The following is a 22,712-nucleotide window of genomic DNA, read 5'->3' as shown; positions in this document are numbered from 1 at the left end:
GGCCAGGACTAGATAAGACTTTTTTCATCACATACTGTAAGTCTATCGGAAAACAGCATGATTCTGTTACCTCATCTAGGTTAACTTTGGCCTCCAGAAGGTAGTATAAACTATGTGTTTTACTGAGTTGTTTTCTGTTTTTTTTCTGATAACTACTTTACTTAGAGGTAAGAACAGAGTTAGTTGTTCCAGGTCACTAGAAAGACTCTGACTATCAGTCTTTGAAGCTGGGGAGCCAGAGTCCCCCAGGGGCCCCAGTTTTCCCCTAGAGAGGCATCACCTCAGTCTCACCTAGGGGATTGCTTAGCCTCCCCACAGCCCTGGGCTATTCCCTCAGGCTGACACTGGGAGAGAGCCCAGGAGGCAAGCTTTTCCCTCCGGCATCCTGTGTGGTTGGATTACTGAGCATCAGTTCTGAGAGCCATCTGTATGTTTCTGCTAAATTCCAGTCTTGCTCCCTTGAGATTCTCAGAGATTCTTTCCTTCTCACTCAGCTCAATCCAGGATGGTTTGTGGGTGCTAAGACTTGTGAGAATCTAGCTTCATCTCCAGGCTTTTTATCTCTGCCTCCAATAGCTGAGGCAGGAAGACTGCCAGTGAGGAATTGTAGGAGCATGCCTGTCACAGGTCTGATTGGGACCTTTCCTGCACAGAGTACAGGGCTCCACTTAATGTTTGAGCACCTCACTTCCGATACTATGTTTAGTAAAAACTCAAATTTTATAGTCATTGATGAATTTAATGAAATAGCATTTAAGATCTTAAGACTGAAGAGTTATCCATTATTCCAGAGTCATTCTGACTTCAAATTGTCTGAACCAGGCCCATCCTTCTGCTTCAAATAAAAAAAGAAAAGAAAAGCTACTACTTTATGAAAGGGATAGTTTTTTAAAAAACTTCCTTGCAAAAAAGCATTAAGCAAACCACCACTTCTTTAGTGAGGCTTTTAAAAGCTTTTACACATCTTTGTTCCATGCTCAGCAGGAATGAGAAATACTCCCCCAGGCTATGGTGACATCTCTGATCTTGAGGCACAGAATTGTTGTGGCCTGACAAGACCTTTCACCCAGTAGGAGAACAAAAATAACTGTTGATTTCAACATCTTTTAGCAGATAAGGAAAAATAAATCCATGCAAAATTCTTATGATACAGAAAATGATGCCCTTTACACTATAACTTTTTACATTTTTGAGATATAGAGTTTTCAAAACCTGCCACACCAGTTTCAGCAGCTCTTTGTATGTTGGGCGTCCAGCCCCATCCCCATTGGCCTGAGTAACTTGTCCCCATGTGGGAGCAGGTGTAGACTCTTTCTCTATCAGATTATGTCCAGAGAAAAGAAAAACCCCACCCCAATGAGATATTGTCTGTTCGTTCAAACCCAGAATTAGATGTTTCAAATATACTTTTTCTTACACCTGGAAATGCCTTTGTCCTAAATTTCAAGGCCTCACTGACAGAGTGAATTCCTCTTTGATAAACTTCAGTAGTTACTGCAGTTAGAAGTATGATGCTTGATTCTTTAAGTCAGCAGTTTTCAACCTTTTTCTTCTCATGGCACACATAAACTAATTATTAAAATTCTGTGGCACACCAAAAAAATATAATTTTTGCCAATCTGGCAAAAAAAAAAAAAAAAAGTATAATTTTGATTCCTTCATACCTGACATCTATTGCTGTGTTTGTTGGCTGTTGTCATTGTTTTATTTCACAATCTAAGGGTAAAGAGGTCCGTGCCCCAACTAAATAGTCAGGTATTGCATGTTTTAAAAATTCTTGCAGCACACCAGTTGAAAATCACTGCTTTAAGGTCTTTTTGAATTGAAGATCCTCACAGCTAAAACCTCCAGCATTCAAACTTCACAGAAGAGAGTAGACCTCTCAAAGAGTTAAGAGGCTCTCTCCAGGTGGCTCAGTTAGTTGATGTGTTGTCCCCTACACCAAAAGGTTGCAGGTTCCATTCCTGGTCGGGGCACATACCTGGGTTGCAGGTTCAATTCCTGAGTACCGGAAGCAACTGATCTCTCTCTTTCTCCCCACCCCATCCCCTTCCTTTCTCTCTAAAATCAATAAAAATATATCCTTGGGTGAGGATTAAAAAAAAAGGGATCTGGACCATGCTTTTCTTCAAAGGCCCCACCCAGCATGAGGAGAGAGAATTCACTGACCCTGGTGAACTTGTACATTCGAGATCCCCTGGCCCCACCCTGCCGCAGCTGTGCCCCGGAAATAACCCCCTCTGATTTCTCACCTTCATCTTCTAGAAAAAGGCCATTTCCTCTGAAATGTTTGGAGCTACAGCTTTATAAAGTTGTAAACTTTGACTATGTGGGTGGGGGGAGGACCTCATGTGAAGTTTGGAAGTTACCTCTTCCTATCACTGGCTAAATAGAGCCCAGCATGGTTGCACAAGCCCTTATAATCAATCTCAAAATATGCTATGATTTGGGCACCTTGGTGATATCAGAATTGGAGCTAGAACAGGATTGATGAGAATGCTAAGATTAATACTAGTTAAAAGAATAAAAATGAAAAGAAAAAAAATAATGGGGGCTCAGAGGAACGGGGCTCTCGCACTCAAAGGCATGGTCTGTTTCCTTCCCAAGTTCCCCTGCAGGTACGAGAGGGGGTCCGGACGGAGTCCTTGGAACTGTGTTAGGAAGCGGCCTTCTCACAGAACTGGGACTGGGAAAATTTGGGGAAGGAAAAGTTTAAAAGGTTTTTCTTTAGCAATGTGATGTGATATCTGATTGAAAAGTGATTTTTTAAAACCTGATAGATAAAACTAAGAATTAATGTGACTTAGTGCCAATTTGTAGGATACATTTTTTTAGCTTTGGATAGTTTCCAAGAAAGATGAGCTGGTGCTCTAATTTGCTATTGTTCTTTTACAGCTGTTCAGCCAGAGCAGCTGTGGGTGCTTTTTCCTTTGGACTAACTTGACAGAGGGTGGATTGCAGTTGGGTTGGAAGCTTGCCTGGTCAGCAACAAGTTCCTATATAGGCCTGGGGATAGGCCCGTAGGGTGGGTCCCCCTTAAAAACACGTGCCCTGCAGCTAATGGCCTGGGCTGTCCTTCTGTGAAAGCAGTACTCTGTATCTGAAAGTCTCGGCAGCAGAGAAGGGTCTGCTGAAGCGCTTGTCTGCTGCACAGACCATTGTGCTGCTGGGAAGCATTTTGCACTGCAAACAGGCAGGCAAACGGGCTGAAGCCCCACGAAAGCACAGTTTTGAAGATGATGGTCCTCTGTTAAGTGCTAAGTGCTATTTCATTTTTTAAAATTTGCGTCAGGTGGGTTTGTTTTCCCTTCCTCTCAGAAGTGACTGCTGGACACAGTGAAATAACATGTAAGTCTTATCTTTAAATATAGCCAGTACAAGTGGCCCTCAGGTCATGTCCTAGCGAGGGAATACTACCTTTTAAAAAATTTATTACTCCTGAATTAAATTTACCGGCAAGGTGTTGGCCACCCTGGTGCTGTATAAGAACGGAGAACAGTGAAATGGTTTTCAGATCACTTTTTCTGCAGTTCCCCACAGTCTGAGTCATCCCAGTACTCATACACTTGCAAAAGGTATACACTTTGTTAACATGCAACTTTTGCATTCAGAAGCAGCAAATTAAATTTGTCTGAGCAGAATTGCTATGTGCACAGAGGGGGAAAAGTAATTTCTACCCAGGCAGTTCTCCTTTTCCTTTTGCTCATAGCACAGGCTATTGTAATAGGTGTGTAACTGAAGGATGGCAGAGGCAAACCAGAAAGAGACAAACACAAGAAGCTGGATTTTGGCAGTATGGTTTTGTAAACAAAGTGACACAAATTAGGGCAGAAATTCCAGTGGGACAAGGGAGGAAAAAGAAACACTGGAAATACAACACAAAGCTGAGTCCATCCAGATGGTGTTTTTAATAAATTTATCAGACGCATATGAAAGATGCTAATGAACATTCAAATGGAGAGTGGCCCAGCCCCTCTGGGAAGAAAAACAGCATGACACCTGTGTGTTGCAGTCAGAATCACTCTCTAATTTTTCCCACTAAAGGAAACCACCAAACTTATTCAGACCATTGAGTAATTATTAGGCAGTCCAATTAGGCAAGCTGAGGTTTGTGTCTCTAGGAAGAAAAATTAATAACAGAATTATTTACTGCTGAAATGGAGGGAGTGGCCTATATGCGCCAGTAAACCCAGCAGTGACATTTAGGACAAACCTCTTCTATGAGAACTCCCTTGTGTGACTAAAGCTGTGAGCTCTCCCCTCAGGCATAAAAGAGCCTTTCTGTTCTTTAAAAGCCACATTGTTACATACATTCCTCCTCTCCTTCCTGAGCCTCCCCCAAATGGTTTCTTCATCACAAACTCTTAGTCTCCCATGAGTGACCAAACTTTCTGTGTGTGGCTGAACTACTAGGGTAGAAGCTGATAGAGCTGAAGGGTGTGTAATGCTTAGATAGCAGCTATTCTGCAGCGGGCATATTTGTTTTCTTTCTAATGTTTAGGTCAAGACCCAAAGATTGATTATATTTTACTTTTCTAAGAAAACTTTCACAGAGATAGCAGTTTTTCTGCTTTATTCAGTATCTTTTAGGTTTTTTTATCTTTTGGTAAGGAACTATGTTAAGCAGGGTTAAGTGCCATAACCTACATAGTCATCTCCTTTTCAGCTCTGATTCATTCATTCAGCAAATATTTATTTAATACCTACTATATGATAGGCACTGTTTCTTGGCAGTTAGGAGTACAGCAGTGAAAGAAAGAAATAAAAGTTCCTGCCCTTATGAAACTCACATTCTAAATCTCTGATTGTGAGGTTAGATCAGATTTAAATTCTGATTTGGATATTAAGAATTAGATTGGTACAGTGCTGGACTGATAGTCTCATCTTGATTATTTACGGTAGGTCCTTATACACTGGGTTTGTGTCCAGGTCCCTGTCCTTTTCTGCCTTCCACTTGTTGGCATCATTTGGTCATTTTACTGTTAATTTGATTCATTATCAAAAAATAGGTATGAGAATTAAGAAAAGTGGTAATCTTTTGATCTTGTATCTTATGAAGTAGATACAGTTGCTTGTCAAGTTGCTAGTAGAGTTCCAGCAAAAGCTATTTCTTGAAATTTTGGACTTAGGGTAGATTTCACTGATAAAGTCCACCTCTGTGTATATGTTGAGATGTGTATGTGTTGGGCACCCTTTGTAGACTCAGATTTTGACTAATAAACATTAATGAATAATTATGTCAAAATCATGGTAGAAACCATGGTATACTCTTCTCTAGCACATAGATATAAGACTCCTTGTTAAGAAGGCAAAATTATTTAATTTAGCATATTTGTTAAACCACCCCAACATTCCAGAGGGTCAGATGGTGATATTATTAGAGTAGTTTTGCTTAAAGAAAATGTTAGAGACTAAAAGAATCTTCTTTAATAAACCCATTTATAAATGTGTCTATAGCCCTGGCCTGTTTGGCTCAGTGGTTAGAGCATTGGTCCTTGGACTGAAGGGTCCCAGGTTCCATTCCAGCCAAAGGCACGTACCTCGGTTGCAGGCTCGATCCCTGGCCCTGGTCAGAGCCTGTGCAGGAGGCAACCAATCCATGTGTCACTCTCACATCATGTCTCTCTCTCCCCCCCTTCCCCCTCCCCCTCCCCCCCTCTCTCTCCCTCTCCCTCTGTCTCTCCCTTCCACACTCTCTGAAGAGCAAGGGGGGAAATGTGTATAGAAAAGGAGTTCCGAGTGCTTACCCTAGACTTGTTTCCCAAGAGCTGGAAACTGTATCAGTAATGACTTCATGATAGTCCCTGATGCTGCTGTACTAATTGAATTAAAATCAGATTATCTGGGAATAAAATTACGAAGCAGTAATGAGGGTAGGTGGAAATTAACAAATTCAGGGAGCTGCCGCAAAGACAACTGGTAAGATCCCGTGATGCTACAGACAGTATTGGCGTTCACAATCGTTATTAAAGGTCTTATCCTCTCAGAGGCTTGCCAGCTTTCTGGTTTTCATAAAGACAATGTTAAAATGTGTGAAACTGTTGAAAAAATATTCCACATGTGTAAAAGAACATATGCGTAAAGTTTGGAGACCAGGAATATGCTCACGCTCACCACCCAGCTTTAGAAAGGAAGCACCACTAAACCTTTCAAGTTCTGTGTGTGTCCCTGTCCCAGTCACATCCCCACTGCCTTCCTACACAGAGGTAACTGTTCCTCTGAATTTTAGTGTTTACTATTTCCTAGATTTTCTTTCTAAACTCTCCACATAGGTATGTATTACCAAACAGTAGAAATGGAAACATACTCTCTGTACTTTTCTGACATGCTCTTCTTAACCAGCTTTCTATGTGAGAAGGAGCTTTATTGATACACATAGCTCTAGTTCATTTATTTTTAGTGCTGTGTAGATTTTGTTTAGTAGTAAAGTTTTAATAATTCAGTGGACAGGTTAGACACACCTAAAGAGAATTAATGAACACAAATAGTAATTTTAAGAAATTATTCAGAATGCTTCAAAACAGAGGTAAAGAGTCAAAAAAGGAAAGGAAGGTTAAAAACCATGAGGATGGAATGAAAAGTTCCAACAGAGGTCTAATGGGAATGCTAGGAGAGGAAAAAGGCAGAAAATGAGGGGGAATCAATACCCAGACAAATAATGGCCCAAATTTTCCAAACTTGATAAAGTCATAAATGTTCATATTCAGTCCTCAGCAGAATAAATTTAATCTGCATCTAGGTGCAACATAGTAAAATTGCAAACCTGAACACCAAAGAGGAAGCCTTAATATTAACTGTAGAGGGAAAAAACACACAATTATAACAGAGGGATATCAGACTTGAGTGGACATAACAGTAAAAACCTGAAGACTTTGGAATAATATCTTCAAAGTGATGAGAAAAAACAGCTTTTATACCCAGTTAACCTAGTTTTCAAGAGTGGTGGCAAAATGCACTTTTAAACAAAGACTGGTGAATACCAATGTATGTGTCTTAGAAAGAACGAAGTTAAGCCAAGAAGAAAGGACTATATAAAGAATACCAGCGAGCACATTGGTGAATGTGAATAGGTAGGTTTTGACTGTATGAAATAGTAATTATGACTGATGCAGAGTGCAGAGCAAGGTGGAACTGAAGTGTTAGGTAGCACTAACACAGAAGCCAGGAGGCAAGTGGTGTGTTTTAACAACTGTTAAAGTCTTTTCTATTCAGGGGAAGGGCATATTTGATTTTTAACTTTAGGCATTGTTAAGTGTGGTGTGCAGATCTAAAATTTAGTAAACAAGTAGAAATATATAACTTTCAAATCAATAGAGATAGCTGGTGAGGGAAGTAAGGGAAACTGTTAATCCATTAGAAAACAGTAACAGAGTAGACAGAGAGGTAGGGGAAGCAGCAAAGAAAAACCTCGTAACTAGAAAGTAAAGTCAATCCCAAGATATCAGTAATAACAATTAATGTAAGTCATGTAAACCTGCCAGTTAAAAAACACTGACTTTTTGCCCAGCTAGCATAGCTCAGTAGTTAGGCATCCTATGATCCAGGAGATTGTGGATCGATTCCTGGTCAGGGCACATGCCCGGGTTGCAGGCTCGATCCTCAGTATGGAGCATGCAGGAGGCAGCGGATCAGTGATTCTCATCATTGATGTTTCTATATCTCTCTCTCCCTCTCTCTGAAATCAATAAAGACATATATATTTAAAAAAAAAAAAACTGACTTAAAAAAAAATCTAGTTATATGTTATTTATAAGAGGCCAGAAAAATAGAAAGTAGAGTGATACTAACAAAAATAGTAGCCAAATAATGGTGCTATAGTTATTTGACATCAGACAGTATAGACTTTAGGACAAAGACATTATTAGGGATAAAGAATAATACTACATATTGAAGAAGGGTTCAGCCCACCAGGAAGATATTATTCTCAAAGGATACACAAGAAATGATGTAGCCTCAAAATATATAAAGCAAAAATTGACAGAAATTATAAGGAGAATTTGACAAATTATAGCCAATAGTGGGAGATTTTAATAAACCTCTCTTAGTATTTAGTAACCATATAAGTGATTTGAACAATACAATTAGTACATTTGATATAGTAGACATATAGAGAACCATACATCTCCCCAATAAGAGAATACACATTCTCTTCAGGCACATGTAAAATATCAATAAGCATTAACCATGTGCTAGGCTACAAAGCAAATCTCAACAAATTCTACAAAGCCAATATCATACAGACCACACTTTTTAAAAATCCACAATGCAATGTAATTAAAATCAGTAACAAAAAGATAACTTGAAAAGTTATGTTTGGAAAGTTAAAAACATACTTTTGAATAATTTATGGGTCAAAAAAAAAAAGGCATAATGAAATCAGAAAATATTTAGAAGTGATCAAATTTTAAAATACTATATACCAGACAAGCCCAAACTGAGGCACATTCTACACAATACCTGACCAGTAGTACCCTTCAAAATACTATATGTCAAAAAGTTAAAAATAAAGATAAATCAGGACTTAGCGGTAAAATATTAGCTTCAAACTCATGTATTAGAAAAGAAGAAAGGTTAATGAGTTAATTATTCACTTCAAGTAGTTAAAAAATAGAGTAATTGCAAAGGAATAGAAGGAAGAAATAATGAAAAGAAGAGCAAAATTTAGTGAAGAAGGAAATAAAGAATTAATAAAACCAAAAGTTGATTCTTTGAAAACACTAATAAAGTAGACAAACCTGTATAGGACTGATCAAAAAAGAAAAGGTACAAATAAAAATATTTGGAATAAAAAAAAAACATACTGTGAATGTTTTTATAAGGTATTATATTTAAAAGTTAAAATGAAAATTTTCCTAAAAGGGCCCAGAATATCTAAGACAATTTTGAAGGAAAAAAGAGGAGAGGAGGGAGGAGAGATGTTCACTTTATCAAACTTTAAGATTACTATAAAATTATAGTAATTAAAACAGCATGGCATAGGCACAGGGCTAGGCAAATCAGTGAAATAGACTGCAGATCTTAAAAAGAGCCATAAATGTATATAAAGACTATATGTAAGTAAGTAACATGAATTAGAGGGGGGAAAGATGGACTGTTCATCAAATGGTGTTGGGGAAATTGACTAACCTTATGAGTAAAAGATGAAGTCAGTTTCTATTTTACAGCATACCAAAAATAAATCCTAAATATAAATTAAAGAACCAAATGTAAAAAGCAAAGTTAGAGAACTTTTAGAAGAAAACATAGGAAAATATCTTTATCAATTCAGGGTAGGAAAGAATTTATAGACAAGAAAGGAAAAGCATAAATTGTAGAGGAAAACATTAAATATTTCCACTCGATGCATTAACCAACAGATGAATAGGGCTCTGCAAATCAGAAGCACAGCAGACCGACAGACAAAGATGAAGGTAGTTTACAGAAGAGAGGTGGGGAATGATTCCAGAGGGGAAGGAAAAGAAAAACATGTTCCTCTAACAAACACTAACGTTCCCAAGAGACGGCGAGGAGGAGCGATGAGTTGAGAGTACAGTCTTACGACCACTTTGGTGAGTACTTTGGCAAGTGAAAGGTTAACTCTCAGCCATGAATGTAATTCCACTTCCATAAATGTGTAAATCTTACGTATTTCTTGAAGAAACACTTACCCATGAACACAAGAAAACACCTTTGTTTGTAATTGCAAAGACAAGAATGGTAAAGGCCCCTCAGCAGAAGACCAGCTATATAAATGCTTATATATTCACACATTGAAATATTTTATATACTTTTCAGGAATGAACTAGATTTATCTACCTATTGAATGTCCCTTCATCCTTGTTTAATGTTTATAGTAAATGTTAATACTGTTCGCCAAACATTCCCTTTCTCCGGCCCACGCAGGGTTGCACTTTCCCACCTCCTTGAACTTAGGTAAGGCCCTGTGACTTGCCAAGTCAACGAATCAAATGTGAGCCAAGTGATATGTTACTTTGGGGGAAGAGGCATTTTGTTTTGTTTTGATATATTTTTTATTTATTTCCTCACCCAAGGATATTTTTTCCATTGTTTTTTCAGAGAGAGTGGAAGGGAGAGAGAGAGAGAGAAACATCGATGTGAGAGAGACACATCGACTGGTTGCCTCCCACACGTGCCTCAATGGCTGGAGATCAAGCCTGCAACCGAGGCATGTGCCCTTGGCCAGAACTGAACCCAGGACTCTTCATCCTGCAGGCCGATGCTCTAACCACTGAGCCAAACCAGCTAGGGCTGGGGGAAGAATTTTAAGAGCTAGTACCCAGCTCACTCTTTTCATTGCTACAGTGATGGAGGAAGCACATATTAATATAAAACCTCCATCACTCAGGTCCCCGGGTGATATACAGCGAGCACAGCAACTTGGCTGATTGTCATTGAATACATATGGTAAGCAAAGGATAAACGTGTGCTGTGTTAAGCACTGGGGAAGAGGGGGCTCTTGCTGCAGCCCAGATTACCTACAGTGTTATTATTTTATGTCTCAGCTCAATTTATTGTGCATCTTGGGTCCCTTCCTTAAGTTAACTTTTCCAAATCACAGAATATTTCCTCTTTTTCTGTGAGACATAGGTACCAGGACGTAGCCTCTAAATATAGCTCTTCATCTGTCTCTTTTCAAAGTAATGGGAGTGTCTCTCTAAGCCCCTTCTCTGTCAGGAAACTGTCCTTACAGGTTATTTCACCAGTGTTTTTGCTTTTTGCTTTGGCGTTAAGCCTCATAGTCAAGAGATTCATCACCAGAATCCCCCTCCTCTCTCCCCTCTCCTACCTTCCTCCCTCTACCTGTGGGTAGCTGTCTCACCTGCTGGGGGCAGAGCCATCAGGGAAGGCCTGTGAGATGAGCTGGGCATGCCCAAGTACAGGCATGCCCAGCTTTGGGAAATAAATGCACTGCATGTGGACACATGCAAGACAGTTTACTCGGCATCATTGTAAAGTTAGGAATGTTTCCACAAGTGGTAGTACTGCTCATGCTGTTTTCAGAGAGTATAATATTATACTGAAAGGTACAGTATATATCTGATAAGAACTTGTCTTTTTTTCTAATCTGTTTTTAAATTATGTAAAGTAAGCTACAAATCTTGAATGTAAATAGCTAGAGTTAATCTTAGATTCAGACATTTCTTAAATGTCTGAAGAAAACCCCCAGTGCTAGTAAATGCACAGAAAGGGCCCAGGGATGTAAAAGGCCCTCACCTTTTATCATTTTCTTCTTAGTGTTTAGAAAATCTACATTGTTTTTGAACAGCTATTATTTGTGGAAGCCCTTGATTTTTATAAATGAACAGGTTGATATGGCTTTGAAGTATAGAGAGAGACTCAGAATCAAAACAGAGCTGATGTTTTAAAATACAGTAGTTTGTGAACAAAGAGACGAGCGTGTGTATTAAAATGCATGAAATAGTAAACAAACAAAAAAAGGAAACAAATCATGGCTGAGAGCTACTGTATATCCTGAAAAGGGATTGGTGTCATGTCCTGGACCACTTTTCTGCTTTATGAATTTTAATAGTAAACATATATATACACATATATGTATATATATATCTAATCTTTCTTTAAATAAATGTATTAAATGTCATGAAATAAGACAGTTTAGGGACTACTAATAAAACAAGCGTCATGTACCTACCACCTAGCTTGAGAACAGAACAAGACCAGTGCATTTGAAGCCCTCCAAGATTTCATCATGGAAATAAAATCAATTAATGTTTGGAAATCAATTAATTAATTGGTGGGGGTCCCTCCAAGATTTCCTCTCCCTTTTCCCAGACAAATTAGCCTCAATTTTGTATAATGATTCCTGGGTTTCATTTTTAGTTTTACATTTATGTTTATATCCCTAAACAAAGCATATTTTTAGTTTTGCCTTTTTAAAAACTTTGTATAAGTGAATTCATGCTGTTTTTCTGTGCCTTGCTTTTTTTCACTCAACATTGTATTTTTTATTCATCTGCTTGCACATAGCTGTGCTTCATTAATCTCAATTAACGTGTAGTTTCACACTGTAGTGGTATTTTGCAATATGTTTATTCATTTTATATTTTGTGGGCTACCTTGTTTCTTTATAATACAGTTTTTTAGGGTTAATTGCTAGAGGTAGTCTGGTGTGTTCCAACCTTAGGTTCAGCTTTTTGTTGTTGTTGTTAATCTTCACCCAAGGATATCTTTTCCATTGATTTTTTTTTTTTTTTAGAGAGAGTGGAAGGGAGGGAGGGAGGAGGGAGAGAGAGAGGGAGGGAGAGGGAGAGGGAGGGAGATAAAAAGTAAGAAAAGGGATGTGAGAGAGACACATCGATTGGGTGCCTCCTACACGTGCCCTGATGCCCTGACCGGGGCTGGGCATTAAACCTTCGACCCTTTGGTGCGTGGGCCAACACTCTAACCACTGAGCAACACGGGTCAGGGCTCAACTTTTTTCCAAAGCTATTTGGCATGGAAAATGTGTTTATATCCTGAGATAACCATGATGTGCTAATTTACCTTTTAACATTGATTTGAGATAGATGATTTTTTTCATAGTGTATATATCCTGATTTTTTTCATATATCAGGATATATTTGGCTTTTCTTATCTTGATGCCAAATCTTGTGTTGGATTTGCAGTTCCTATGGAGAATGTTGCAACGATTGCTGATTGTGCCAGTGTGATTGAAGGAGTCAGTCGGAGCAGAAATGCCTTGCTGAATGGGGACACCAAGAATTATGATTGGGATTCTGGCTACACGTGCCATCAGCTGGGAAGCGGGGCCATTGTGGTTCAGCTGGCACAGCCATACATGATCGGGTCTATACGGTAAGAAGATTCCTTCTCACTCACTACTTTTCAAATGGAAGACACATGTGCAAATTATATTTTGGTATGATGGTCCCAGTAACTTCACTGAGACACTCTTCTGTCCTTTGCTCTAAATTGCGAGTGAGGGGTGGAAAGGGACACGAGGATACAAGGTACTTGTTGGGTTCTTGGGGTGGGGGGGGTGGGGGGAGAGGTGCACCAGAGTTAGACTTTCGGAGGAACCAGAGCAGAGGCCTCTCCCTGGGCTCGTATTGGTTAGGGACTTGTAGGATAATGTCAACACAGGTTATACAGAAACAAAAATCATTTGAAACTTTATTAAATGACTTTACATAGGAACCAAACAGAACTGTGTATGAGACCGGCTTCTAAAAAGTCTTCGTTATGATCTTTGTGTCTGGTTTTTAGTTGTTACCTTTTTTTTTTTAAGAAGGGAACTTTAACCCGTTATTGCTTGATTTATAGGATCATATAATTTTAAACCATGTGGGTGACACCCCCTAGAGAATATATTCTTAGTTCAAGAGAGCCATCTGGGTCTTGAGTAGGCTGCCTTTTTAAAAAAGTGGTCTAAGAAGGTCTCTGAAAGACTAATGGTAAATTATATATATAAGATATATTATATATGTATGTATTTGTATTTATATTTAACATTAGATAAGATATTTTACATCATATCTTAACCTGCAGGGGTAGAGATGTTGGTGGGACATGGCTGCCTTTACCCCTTCATGCTCCACCACATTTGCTTTGTTGTTACCTATTCTCATTTTAAAGTCAGTATGTATAAAGAGAGACACAGCACAAAAATAAGGGAGTAGGATTCTAATAGGCAAAAGTTAATTGATGTTTAGGCTAATAACCTGAGAGGTAATTGCTGCTTGCCAGTTCCTGGGATACCCTGATGAGTGATGGCAGATTTCTTGGAGAATTCAAACTGTGGATTTCTTCATATAAATTGTCAACTCTTTTCATAAAGGGCTATATACAGTCTGAGTACCACAGACAACAAATCTCAGATAGAGAGGCCTGGAGTTTATACTGCAGACCAGACAGCTCGCTTTGTGCTTAGGAAGGGGAAGAGACAAGCCACAATCAGTCTGGACAAACTACCAGCGCAAATAAACTTAGAGCAAACAACACCCCTCCTTCCTTTTTCTCAGCTGCGTGCATTAACTAAAGTATTCACGAGCCATCTATTTCATACGCCATTCTAGAATTCTTGTCATACATGGTGTGAAACTTATCTGAGTATTTCTCATTACAATCTGTCCCTCTTCACTTTAAAAATCTGGGAAACAGTTGTCCTTCTCTTGTCACTGGCACTCTTTATAGTCTCCACAATTTCTTGAAGATTACCAGTCGTGTCTCTGAGATTACATCTGCAATTTCTTTCAGCAGGCGTGTGGTGTAACTCATCTGAGCCAGGAGACTTGAAATCATTTAAATTGACTAGACACTCTCTTTCTTTCACTTCACCTATTTGGGGCTTCAATTTTCTCTTTATTATGTTTGTTCTGCCATTTCTAATTTGAAGACCAGTCTTCTTGCCGATGAACATGTACGCAAAATGGCAGCCTACTAGCTCTGCCCACTCTCTTTTAATGTTCCCTGTATTCTGTCTGCTTACCTGGGGCCCTCCCCCTCCCCCTACAATGTTCCGTGTGCATCTCAAAGCAATGTGTCGGAAATGGCTTCCATTATCCTTCCCTTCCCCTGTTCAAGTTGCCTCACACCGTGATGACCCCTCTCATTCCATGGGCCCACCCCTCTGTCCATCAGCTGAGCCAAAAACATGGGAATCTTTTCAAATTTCTTCCTCTCCTTCCCCACCTCCCCTCATCCAGTTGGCTGTAGAGTTCGGTCAGTACCGGCTCCTGCACGTCTCACAAACCCTTCCCTCTTCATCCCACTGCCGTCGCCATAGTTGCACCTCTGTGGTGTCTCCTCTCTGCCTGGTCTTCCAGACTTTCATCCAGCCCTTCCTTCCCCACCCGCCACCATCTCCCACCTGTTACCACAGATCTGATGCACTCGTGCCCCTTCCTAAGAGGATTCATGGCTGCTGTTTGCCTTCAGGAGAAGGTTCAGACAAAGGCACTTGAGTGATCTGACTTAGCTTCTGACAGTACAGCCTGTCTCTTGCTTCTCTGCCCACCCTGCGTGTGCTCTGTCAGCCTGCCCTCCCGGCTCCTGGCAGCTCTACGCCGGTGTCGCCCTCTAACCACCACACCGTCAGCTCTCTAGCGTGCTGTTCTCCTGCTTGCCTGTCTTCTCATCGCCCCTTTATACTGGCTCTTATCCCCACTTCGAGACTCCACTCCTTTGGGCATGCTTCTTTAACCTCCCATGGTCTCCTGGGCTCATTTAGGCATTCCTCTTCAGTGATCTCTGTATTTAATTCCTACCAGAGCGTTTGTCGTATTTGTGTAATTGTGTGCTTGCTGCCTGCTCCCAGCCTCACCTGATACATAAAGCCTGTGGCAGCTCAGAATGAGCGTCCCCTGACAGACTGTGCAGGTGAGGTAGTATGACAGGAAAGGGGAAATTACGGTGGGTGCATAAGAGATCTAGAATTTTAGATCCAACAGGGGCCTTGTGAGGTCTTTGCCAAAGTGAAGGCTTAGAGACAAATAGGCACTTCATGTAACAAGGCCACCTTGGCCTCAGCTCTAGCAAAGCATCAGAGGTTGAATCTGACTCCAGAAAAAGGTGTGCTTGGGGCTTAAGGTCAGAGAGAGCAGTGCCCATTTGCTTTCTTTGAATGTGGAATTAAATGCTTCCCCCAGTTTCCCTCGCCCTGACTCAGAGGAGGGATGGCGTGCGTGAGCACAACCCAAGGCAGAGTCGGGCACCTCAGCACAGTGGGATGCCTCCGGCTTCCGCCAGCCCAGCTATTGTTTCTGTGGTGAGAAAATCCATGCAGTTGGAGCCTGTATAAGTGGCTGAGCGCTCAGAGAGACACGTCTGTGGGAAGCTCACTTTATGTTGTCAGGGGCTTCATTTGCCTCTTCTGTGACATTATTAAGAGAGGGAGAGGGATTTCTTAACCACCAATGCCCACGGACAATGCTGGATGTCCAGGCAGGCCGCAGTTAGCAGCATCTGATGTGCCCAGACAGATGTTTATTGATAGGAAAGTAGATCAGTGGTACCTCTTCATGGGGATGGGTAATTGGCCAAAGACTGGTTGATTAGTCAGTGACATTTGACCTACAGTTTCTATTGCTTGTGATGACTGACTTGCATTCCTAGTCACTATCTGAAGAAGCCCAGTGATTCTGGATCAGCACCTGAGGGCAAGCATTACAGAGCTGAGTGACTTACACTTCCCTATCTGAAAAGAGAGCTGGCAGTGCTGTTTGTTGAATGAAAGAAAACAGGGAGGGGGAGATGGTCAGAGATCCCTTGCTTTAAATTCAGATTTCTTTGTAGGTGACAATTACTAAGGCCAAGGTCTCAAACTCAAATGATCTCCATCACTGCATTCTTTATTCCTGTGAGGGGACATAATTGTTTTGTGGTAAAAAACAATTTATTTTGATCTCTCTGTTTTCATCCACAGAAACCATTTCTTCCTTTCCCGAGAGTTTCCTCTGTGGCTGGGTGGCAAGCAGAGCCTTGTTTCTTGACTGATAATGCTTTCACTTAACCCAGTCAGCAGGATCCTAATCCTGCCAGAGTGTCTGGTACCAGTCCCTTGGGGTGTCCTGGAGAAGCTGACCTTTGAAATATGATCTCTGACCATCTCCCCCTCCCCGTTTTCTTTCATTCCTTCAACAAACATTTGTTGAGTCTTCTACTGTGTGCCAGACACTGTTGTAAGCACTGGGGTTACAGCACTGAGTAAAGAAAACAGTCACCAAACATTGGTGCTCTCGTGGAACTGACATCCTTGTGGGAGAGATAAACAGTAAACAAACACTTCACGTAATGTGTCAGATGTTCCGAAGTGCTCTGAGGCAATCAGGAGGGAGGACTGGGAGATGGAGACAGTGCAGTTTTAGATTTAGAAGAGCAAGCCCATCGGGGACCTGGGAGACAAACATCACAGGCAGAGTGCCAAGGCCCAGAGGGGGGAGCACATCTGGCAGGTTGCAGGAGCCCAAGGAGACCACTGTGGCTGGAGCAGAGTGAGGGCAGGGAGGGTACGAGGCAAGTGGAAGGAGGTGGGAACAGCCCGGAGATGCTTTGTTGCTGTTTCTATTTTCAGTCACCAGCTTCCAAACCATCCCACCTGCCACCATGACCCCATCCCAGTGTTTCAACAGCAGTTAGAGGAGAGTTTCCTTGCTGAGGAGAGGGGCAGGGCTGGGCCGTCATGCCTGTGGAAGCACCTCCCTTGCTCCTGGCCTTCCTTTATCTACCTGGCCCCTGGAAAAGGAACAGCAGGAGACCTCCTAATCCTTGCAGTTTAACGGGCAACTTTCTCCCCATCCTTGTGTTTCTCCTTCCCAAGAGCCAGAGCCCACAGTGCAGCTGAGAAATAAAGGAGTATGTCTTTGTTGTTGCTAGGTTCACAGGCACAGCAGAACTTACACATTTTATTTGAGAGAAAAAGGGAGAAATTGCTTGGAATGTGCCTTAAAAGGGGGTAACTGAGTGATAATTATTTAATTTTTTATGCCATTTTAAAAACATTAAAATTTAAATAACAGGAAATCTTCAGAAGCCCGACCACATGAAAAGACCAGGGTAGAATTATAATAACTAACCCGATCTACCTAATGTCTTAGTTCATAGTCCCTCCATCACCTTTATTTAAGACTTGCTAATCTTGATATTCTTTTATGTGTTTCCAGGTTAGTATGAGAAATCACATACACTGTGCATGAAGTATGCCTATCACCCAGTCTTTTTCAGCTAAAAAATGCAGCACTTTGTTGAAACCCTACTTATAAGTCAGTTAAATTAACAATTTTTGCATTAGCTTGAAAATGATGGTTTTGTAATTGATATGTGCAATACCATAAGTAAAATACCCACAATGCTTTAACAAACCTTATTGTAAGTAAAAGGCTGCCCAAAGACGAGGCAGTGCAGGTGGGTGCCGCTAAATAAACCCAGAGCCTCTGGGTGCTGAAGACTAAGGAGTTACTGAAACAAAAAGATTTTGAGTCCCTCAGTTGAAAAACGTTAGATGAATATAATGTTAGGACAAAATGGGTCAAGCCCAAGTATGTTCTTGATGGGTGTTCAGCATCTCTCTAGTTAGTGGGGGTGAGGCTCTTTTTATTTTGCAGTAGGAAAAGTCAGTTTTATTTATAAAAGTTAATCTAGCCCAGATGTCTGAACCACAGATCAGTTTATGTTTTAAAGTTATTAAACATAAAATGAAACAAGGGCAAGTTGATCCTTTAAAAAAAATTAGATATGCCACTGTGGTCCTTGCCCATCCCGGCATATTTTCATATTTTTCTTTTTCTGTGAGCTGTCAAGCCTGTGCCGGTTCAGCAGCCCTTGCACCGTTGTGTGGCTACAACTGGCTCGAGATGAGCTATTCAGTTTGAACTACTGAGACCTCTACTTGACTGCTATTTTTTCTTCTTCCCACCACTTACCACCCTGCCAGACTCCTGCTCGTCCACTTCTTGCCCAAAGGCTAGGCCCAGAAAAGAAGAAGAGGAATCACCTACCATCCCATTTTGTTTCCTATTTAATTACTCCATGCAGGCTTAGTCAGTAAGGGTGGGGAGAGGAATCGAAGCTAATGACTCGAATGATGTTTTGTAATTATTTGAGTATTTTTCACATCAGTCTCTCATAGGACCACAGACCGTCTTCAGGTGAAGATAGTGGTTTTGTGGTATTGAGATGGACTTGGGTCTTTGCCGTGATTTCCAAGTCCTAGTACAGTTCTATGTGCTGTGAGTACTCAATAAATACTCATTGACTGAACTGACAGCATAGTATGTTAGTGCAGCTAAAGGGAGTTCTATCTATCAACTAAATTGGACATCATATTTGCTTGTGTCTGATCTAAGTGTATGTGAGAAAACTGCTAAAGATTTGGCATCTCCAGCAATGACTGAGATTAAGTTCTGGAGTTAGGCACCGACATTAGCACCGGTGAGGAAGCTTGCTCACACCTTCCATGCCGCTTCCACTTCATTCTGTGCGCGTGCTGCACAGGCAAGCAGTACATCTGTTTACATTAGGACAGCCTCCTTTGCAACTCAGAAAGCTGGAATTTCCTTTTTATAGTCTAAAGAATACAACAAACATCAAAATATATGACTCCTCTGGCTTGGATTAAGATTGCCTATAATTCTCGTCAAAATTGGAAAGATATTTTACAAAATTTGCTTTATATCAGTCATGCTGAGCACCATCTGTCACAGCCCTGAACCAAGGAATTCCTCCTTGTCTTGCTGATCTGTGATTTATTTGCTAAGTGCTGTTTCTCAGCCTGTCTGCATCACACTAGTCTTTTATCACCCTCAGACCTTGGAACTCTGGTTCCCCCCAAAAATTGTTGAATAAAAAATAATATCAGTTGCCCTGGCCGGTGTGACCCAGTAGTGGAGTGTCTGCCCTCGCACCAAAGGGCCTCAGGTTCAATTCCCAAACAAGAGCATGTACCTGGGTTGCAGGTTCATTCCCCAGCCCTGTTTGGGGCACATGTGGGAGGCAACCAGTCTGATGTGTCTCTCTCACATCAATCTTTCTCTTTCCCCCCTCCCTTCCACTCTCTCTAAAAATCAATGGAAAAAAATATCCTCAGGTGAGGATTAACAAACAAAACAAAACAAAAAAATTGTATCTTTTGTTCCCAGTAGACACTGGAGTCTAAACTATGTGTGTGTTTAGGGGACCAGAAATCCTGCAGCCTAGAATGAGATAGTCTGGGAGCATGGTAAATGTGCTGCCACCAGTTTCATTCTAGAGATGTTTCAAGACCAGATAGTATTGCTATGGCAACTAACTTGCATGTTAAAAATACAGGAGGGGCACTAGAATTCAGATGTTCTTTGGAAAAGCAAGAAAGGTTAAATGCCAAAGAAAAGAAAGTGTGTGTGTGTGTGTGTGTGTGTGTGTGTGTTGTGTGTGTTTGATTTACCTCACATGTCAGCCATTTATCTCTCTTGAGTGATTAGAGAACTTGACAACTAGTCATCGTAAAATATAGCTGGATACATGAAAAGAAAAATTCTTTCCGTTTTCAAAGATTAACCCATCAAGAAGAAATTTTTACAGAGTCTATCAGACTCATTTGACCCACTATTTCACACACAAATGTATGTTTAGTAATTATGCAGAATTGTTACTTAAAACTCTTCTAAATACTTCACCAATAGTACTTTGAACAGTCTTTTAAAAAACTGGAATCATTCACCTTGGAAGATCAAATGAATGGAAAGCATCAACCTGCTCCTTTTGTGCTTGTACTTTGCAGGTGTTGTTTTACACACTGCTGCCCTGGGATGGGCCATACAGAGTCATAGAAATGTGCCTCTTCTCACAAGGGCTAAAGGAAGCATAGGCCTTTCAGCAAACTGAATGGAATTTCTACAAATTTAATACATCACGTCACTTGAAAATATCTTTTGAGTATTAACTAAAACTAGTCTGAAAACTGATGAAGGATCACAGTCATTTAAGGTTAATCCTTGAGTAGTAATCTTACCTTTGAAAACCTTCAATTCCTCGGGTATTCTTAAATCAGATTTTTTTCCCCCAAGAGCCCAATTTTTTCACCATTTTAAGATGCTTTTGGTGTATCTTAGTAGCACCTGATGTCAGCATATTTCACTTTTTTTGAAAGCATAGCTCTTTGTAAACTGGTAACCACAGGCACACTTGACCAAAACATTCTTGTATCTCTAGCTAAGAACATGCAGAAGCCCCGAGATCAAGGAAAACTCTTCCACCTCTGTCTCCCTCCATTCCACATCCTTCTCCTGGGAAAGGCGATTGTGACAGGCTGGTTGGTGCCCCTCAAAGATTACTTTCAGCAACTTTCCTGGACACTCAGGGGCCTAGCTCCAGCTGAGAAATCATTTTTTTCTGCTGCATTGCCTCTTTCAGCAGTGTATCAGATTCAGTATAAGGGGTGTTGGTTACTGGATAACTGCAGACTATGCTTTTTCTTCTCCCCGGATTTTCTTCCTCATCGCCCCTCAGGCCTGAGGGTAAGGGTCCTCTTCCTTCCTGTTACCTTATGACGTCTGCGATTATGTCTGTCATTGATTATGACGTCACCAGCCTTGCCATGTTATCCTTTTAGTGTAACTGAAGACCAGTCAGGACTGCTTCGATGTTCCACACGGTCTAATGTTTGGAACGGCTAATGGTGCTTTCAGTTGCCATGTCTTCAAGAGCTCTGGAGCTTTAGTGGCTTCACTGTCTCCATGGGAGAGATGAAGAAACCAAAGTACAATTGAGTTCCTTCTTTCTTTCCACCATGAACCTGGTGAGGCAACTGGTACTAAAACTCTATCTTGGAAGATTCTAATTTGTTGCAAGTTCCTACACAGCCTCCTATGGTCTTAAAAGGAAATTAGAGAAGGCATCCACCTTCTGGTCAGCCCACCTTGGTTTCCTAAGGGTAGCAGTTACAGAAACTTGTGGTAAGTGTTGTGGCTAAGTTATGACAACATGTATTTTTATTACTGGCACTCATTAGCTCCAAAGGAGCTTACATTTGGGTTGCATTTGACTGCAAATAAAGAACCCAATTAAGAAAGACTTAAAATGTTGAGTTTTTAAAATTTCTTTTGTTTTGCTTTTGTTTCCTTTGATCTCACATAGCAAAAAGTCTAGGGCTGGGGAGGCAGTTGCTGCTGGTATTGGTTCTGCAGTTCAGTGAGCTCTTTGATTTTCTCGGTCTTTTCCACATGTATTATGGCCTCAGAAACAAGGGAGCTGCTACAGCTTTAACTACCATGTCTGCATTTAGAAAGGAGAAGAAGGTCAAAGGGGGGTGAAAGGGTGAAGAACCCTGCCAGCCAAGTCTACCCCTTCTTGTTAAGAAAAGCCAAAGCTGTATTTGAAGCCATACCTTGCCAACTTCCACTTAGTTATTAGGTAGAACTATGTCATGCATTCTGCCCAGCAAAGTTGGAGAGGAAGTTGAGGGCATGGTAAGGGGTTGCTCATCCAGTCAACAACTCTGCCACAAAACCCTACCTCCTGCTTGACATTTCACATCGACTTTGGAATTTTTATACATCTCCATATTTCATGTGTTCCATTTACTTTTTTAAAACAGCTTTATTGAGATAGAATTCATATACCATATAATTTACTCCTTTAAAGTGTAGAATTCAATGTGGGGGGAGTTTCCATTTACTTATTATTTTTTAATTTATTATTTTTTAAAATTATTTTTATTTTTTTATTACAGTTGACATGAAATATTAAATTAGTTTCAGGTGTACACACCAGTGATTAGACATTATATAACTTAATAAATAATACCCATCTGACACCATACATAGTTATTAGAATATTATTGACTATATTCCCTATGATATACTTTACATGCCTGTGACTATTCTGTAATGACCAACTTGTATTTCTTAATCCCTTCACCTTTTTCACCCATCCTCTTCAACTCCCCTCCCATCAGGCAACTGTCAAAATGTTCTCTGTATATGAGTCTGTTTCTGTTCTGCTTGTTTATTTAGTTTTTCTTATTTAGATTCAGTTTTGATAGATATGTATTTTTGACCATTTTGTTGTTCATATTTTTTCTTTTTTTCCCTCTTCTCTTCTAAAAGAAGACCCTTTAACGTTTCATGCAGTACTGGTTTGGTGGTGATGAACTCCTTTACCTTTTCCATGTCTTGGAAGCTCTTTACATGTCCTTCAATTTTAAATGCTAGCTCTGCTGGGTAGAGTAATCTTGGTTGTAGGCCCTTGCTTTTTATCACTTTGAGTATTTCTTGCCACTC

At 40.5% G+C, this 22,712-nt stretch overlaps 1 protein-coding gene across 4 annotated transcripts in view; it reads left to right on the top strand.

Moving 5' to 3' along the window:
- The window catches only part of BTBD9 (BTB domain containing 9), a 406,451-nt gene that overhangs the window by 282,484 nt on the left and 101,255 nt on the right, over positions 1-22,712 (top strand). For all 4 annotated transcript variants that reach the window (XM_081139671.1, XM_081139672.1, XM_081139673.1 and 1 more), the window contains exon 8: positions 12,624-12,813. In XM_081139671.1, coding sequence (XP_080995797.1) covers positions 12,624-12,813 — 190 coding nt within the window. The remainder of the gene's footprint in view (positions 1-12,623; positions 12,814-22,712) is intronic.

Source organism: Miniopterus schreibersii (genome assembly GCF_964146895.1).
Source record: "Miniopterus schreibersii genome assembly, chromosome: 6".
Lineage (NCBI taxonomy): Eukaryota > Metazoa > Chordata > Mammalia > Chiroptera > Miniopteridae > Miniopterus > Miniopterus schreibersii.
The sequence above is the reverse complement of the archived record's forward strand: the minus strand, read 5'-3'. Positions and strand labels throughout refer to the sequence as shown.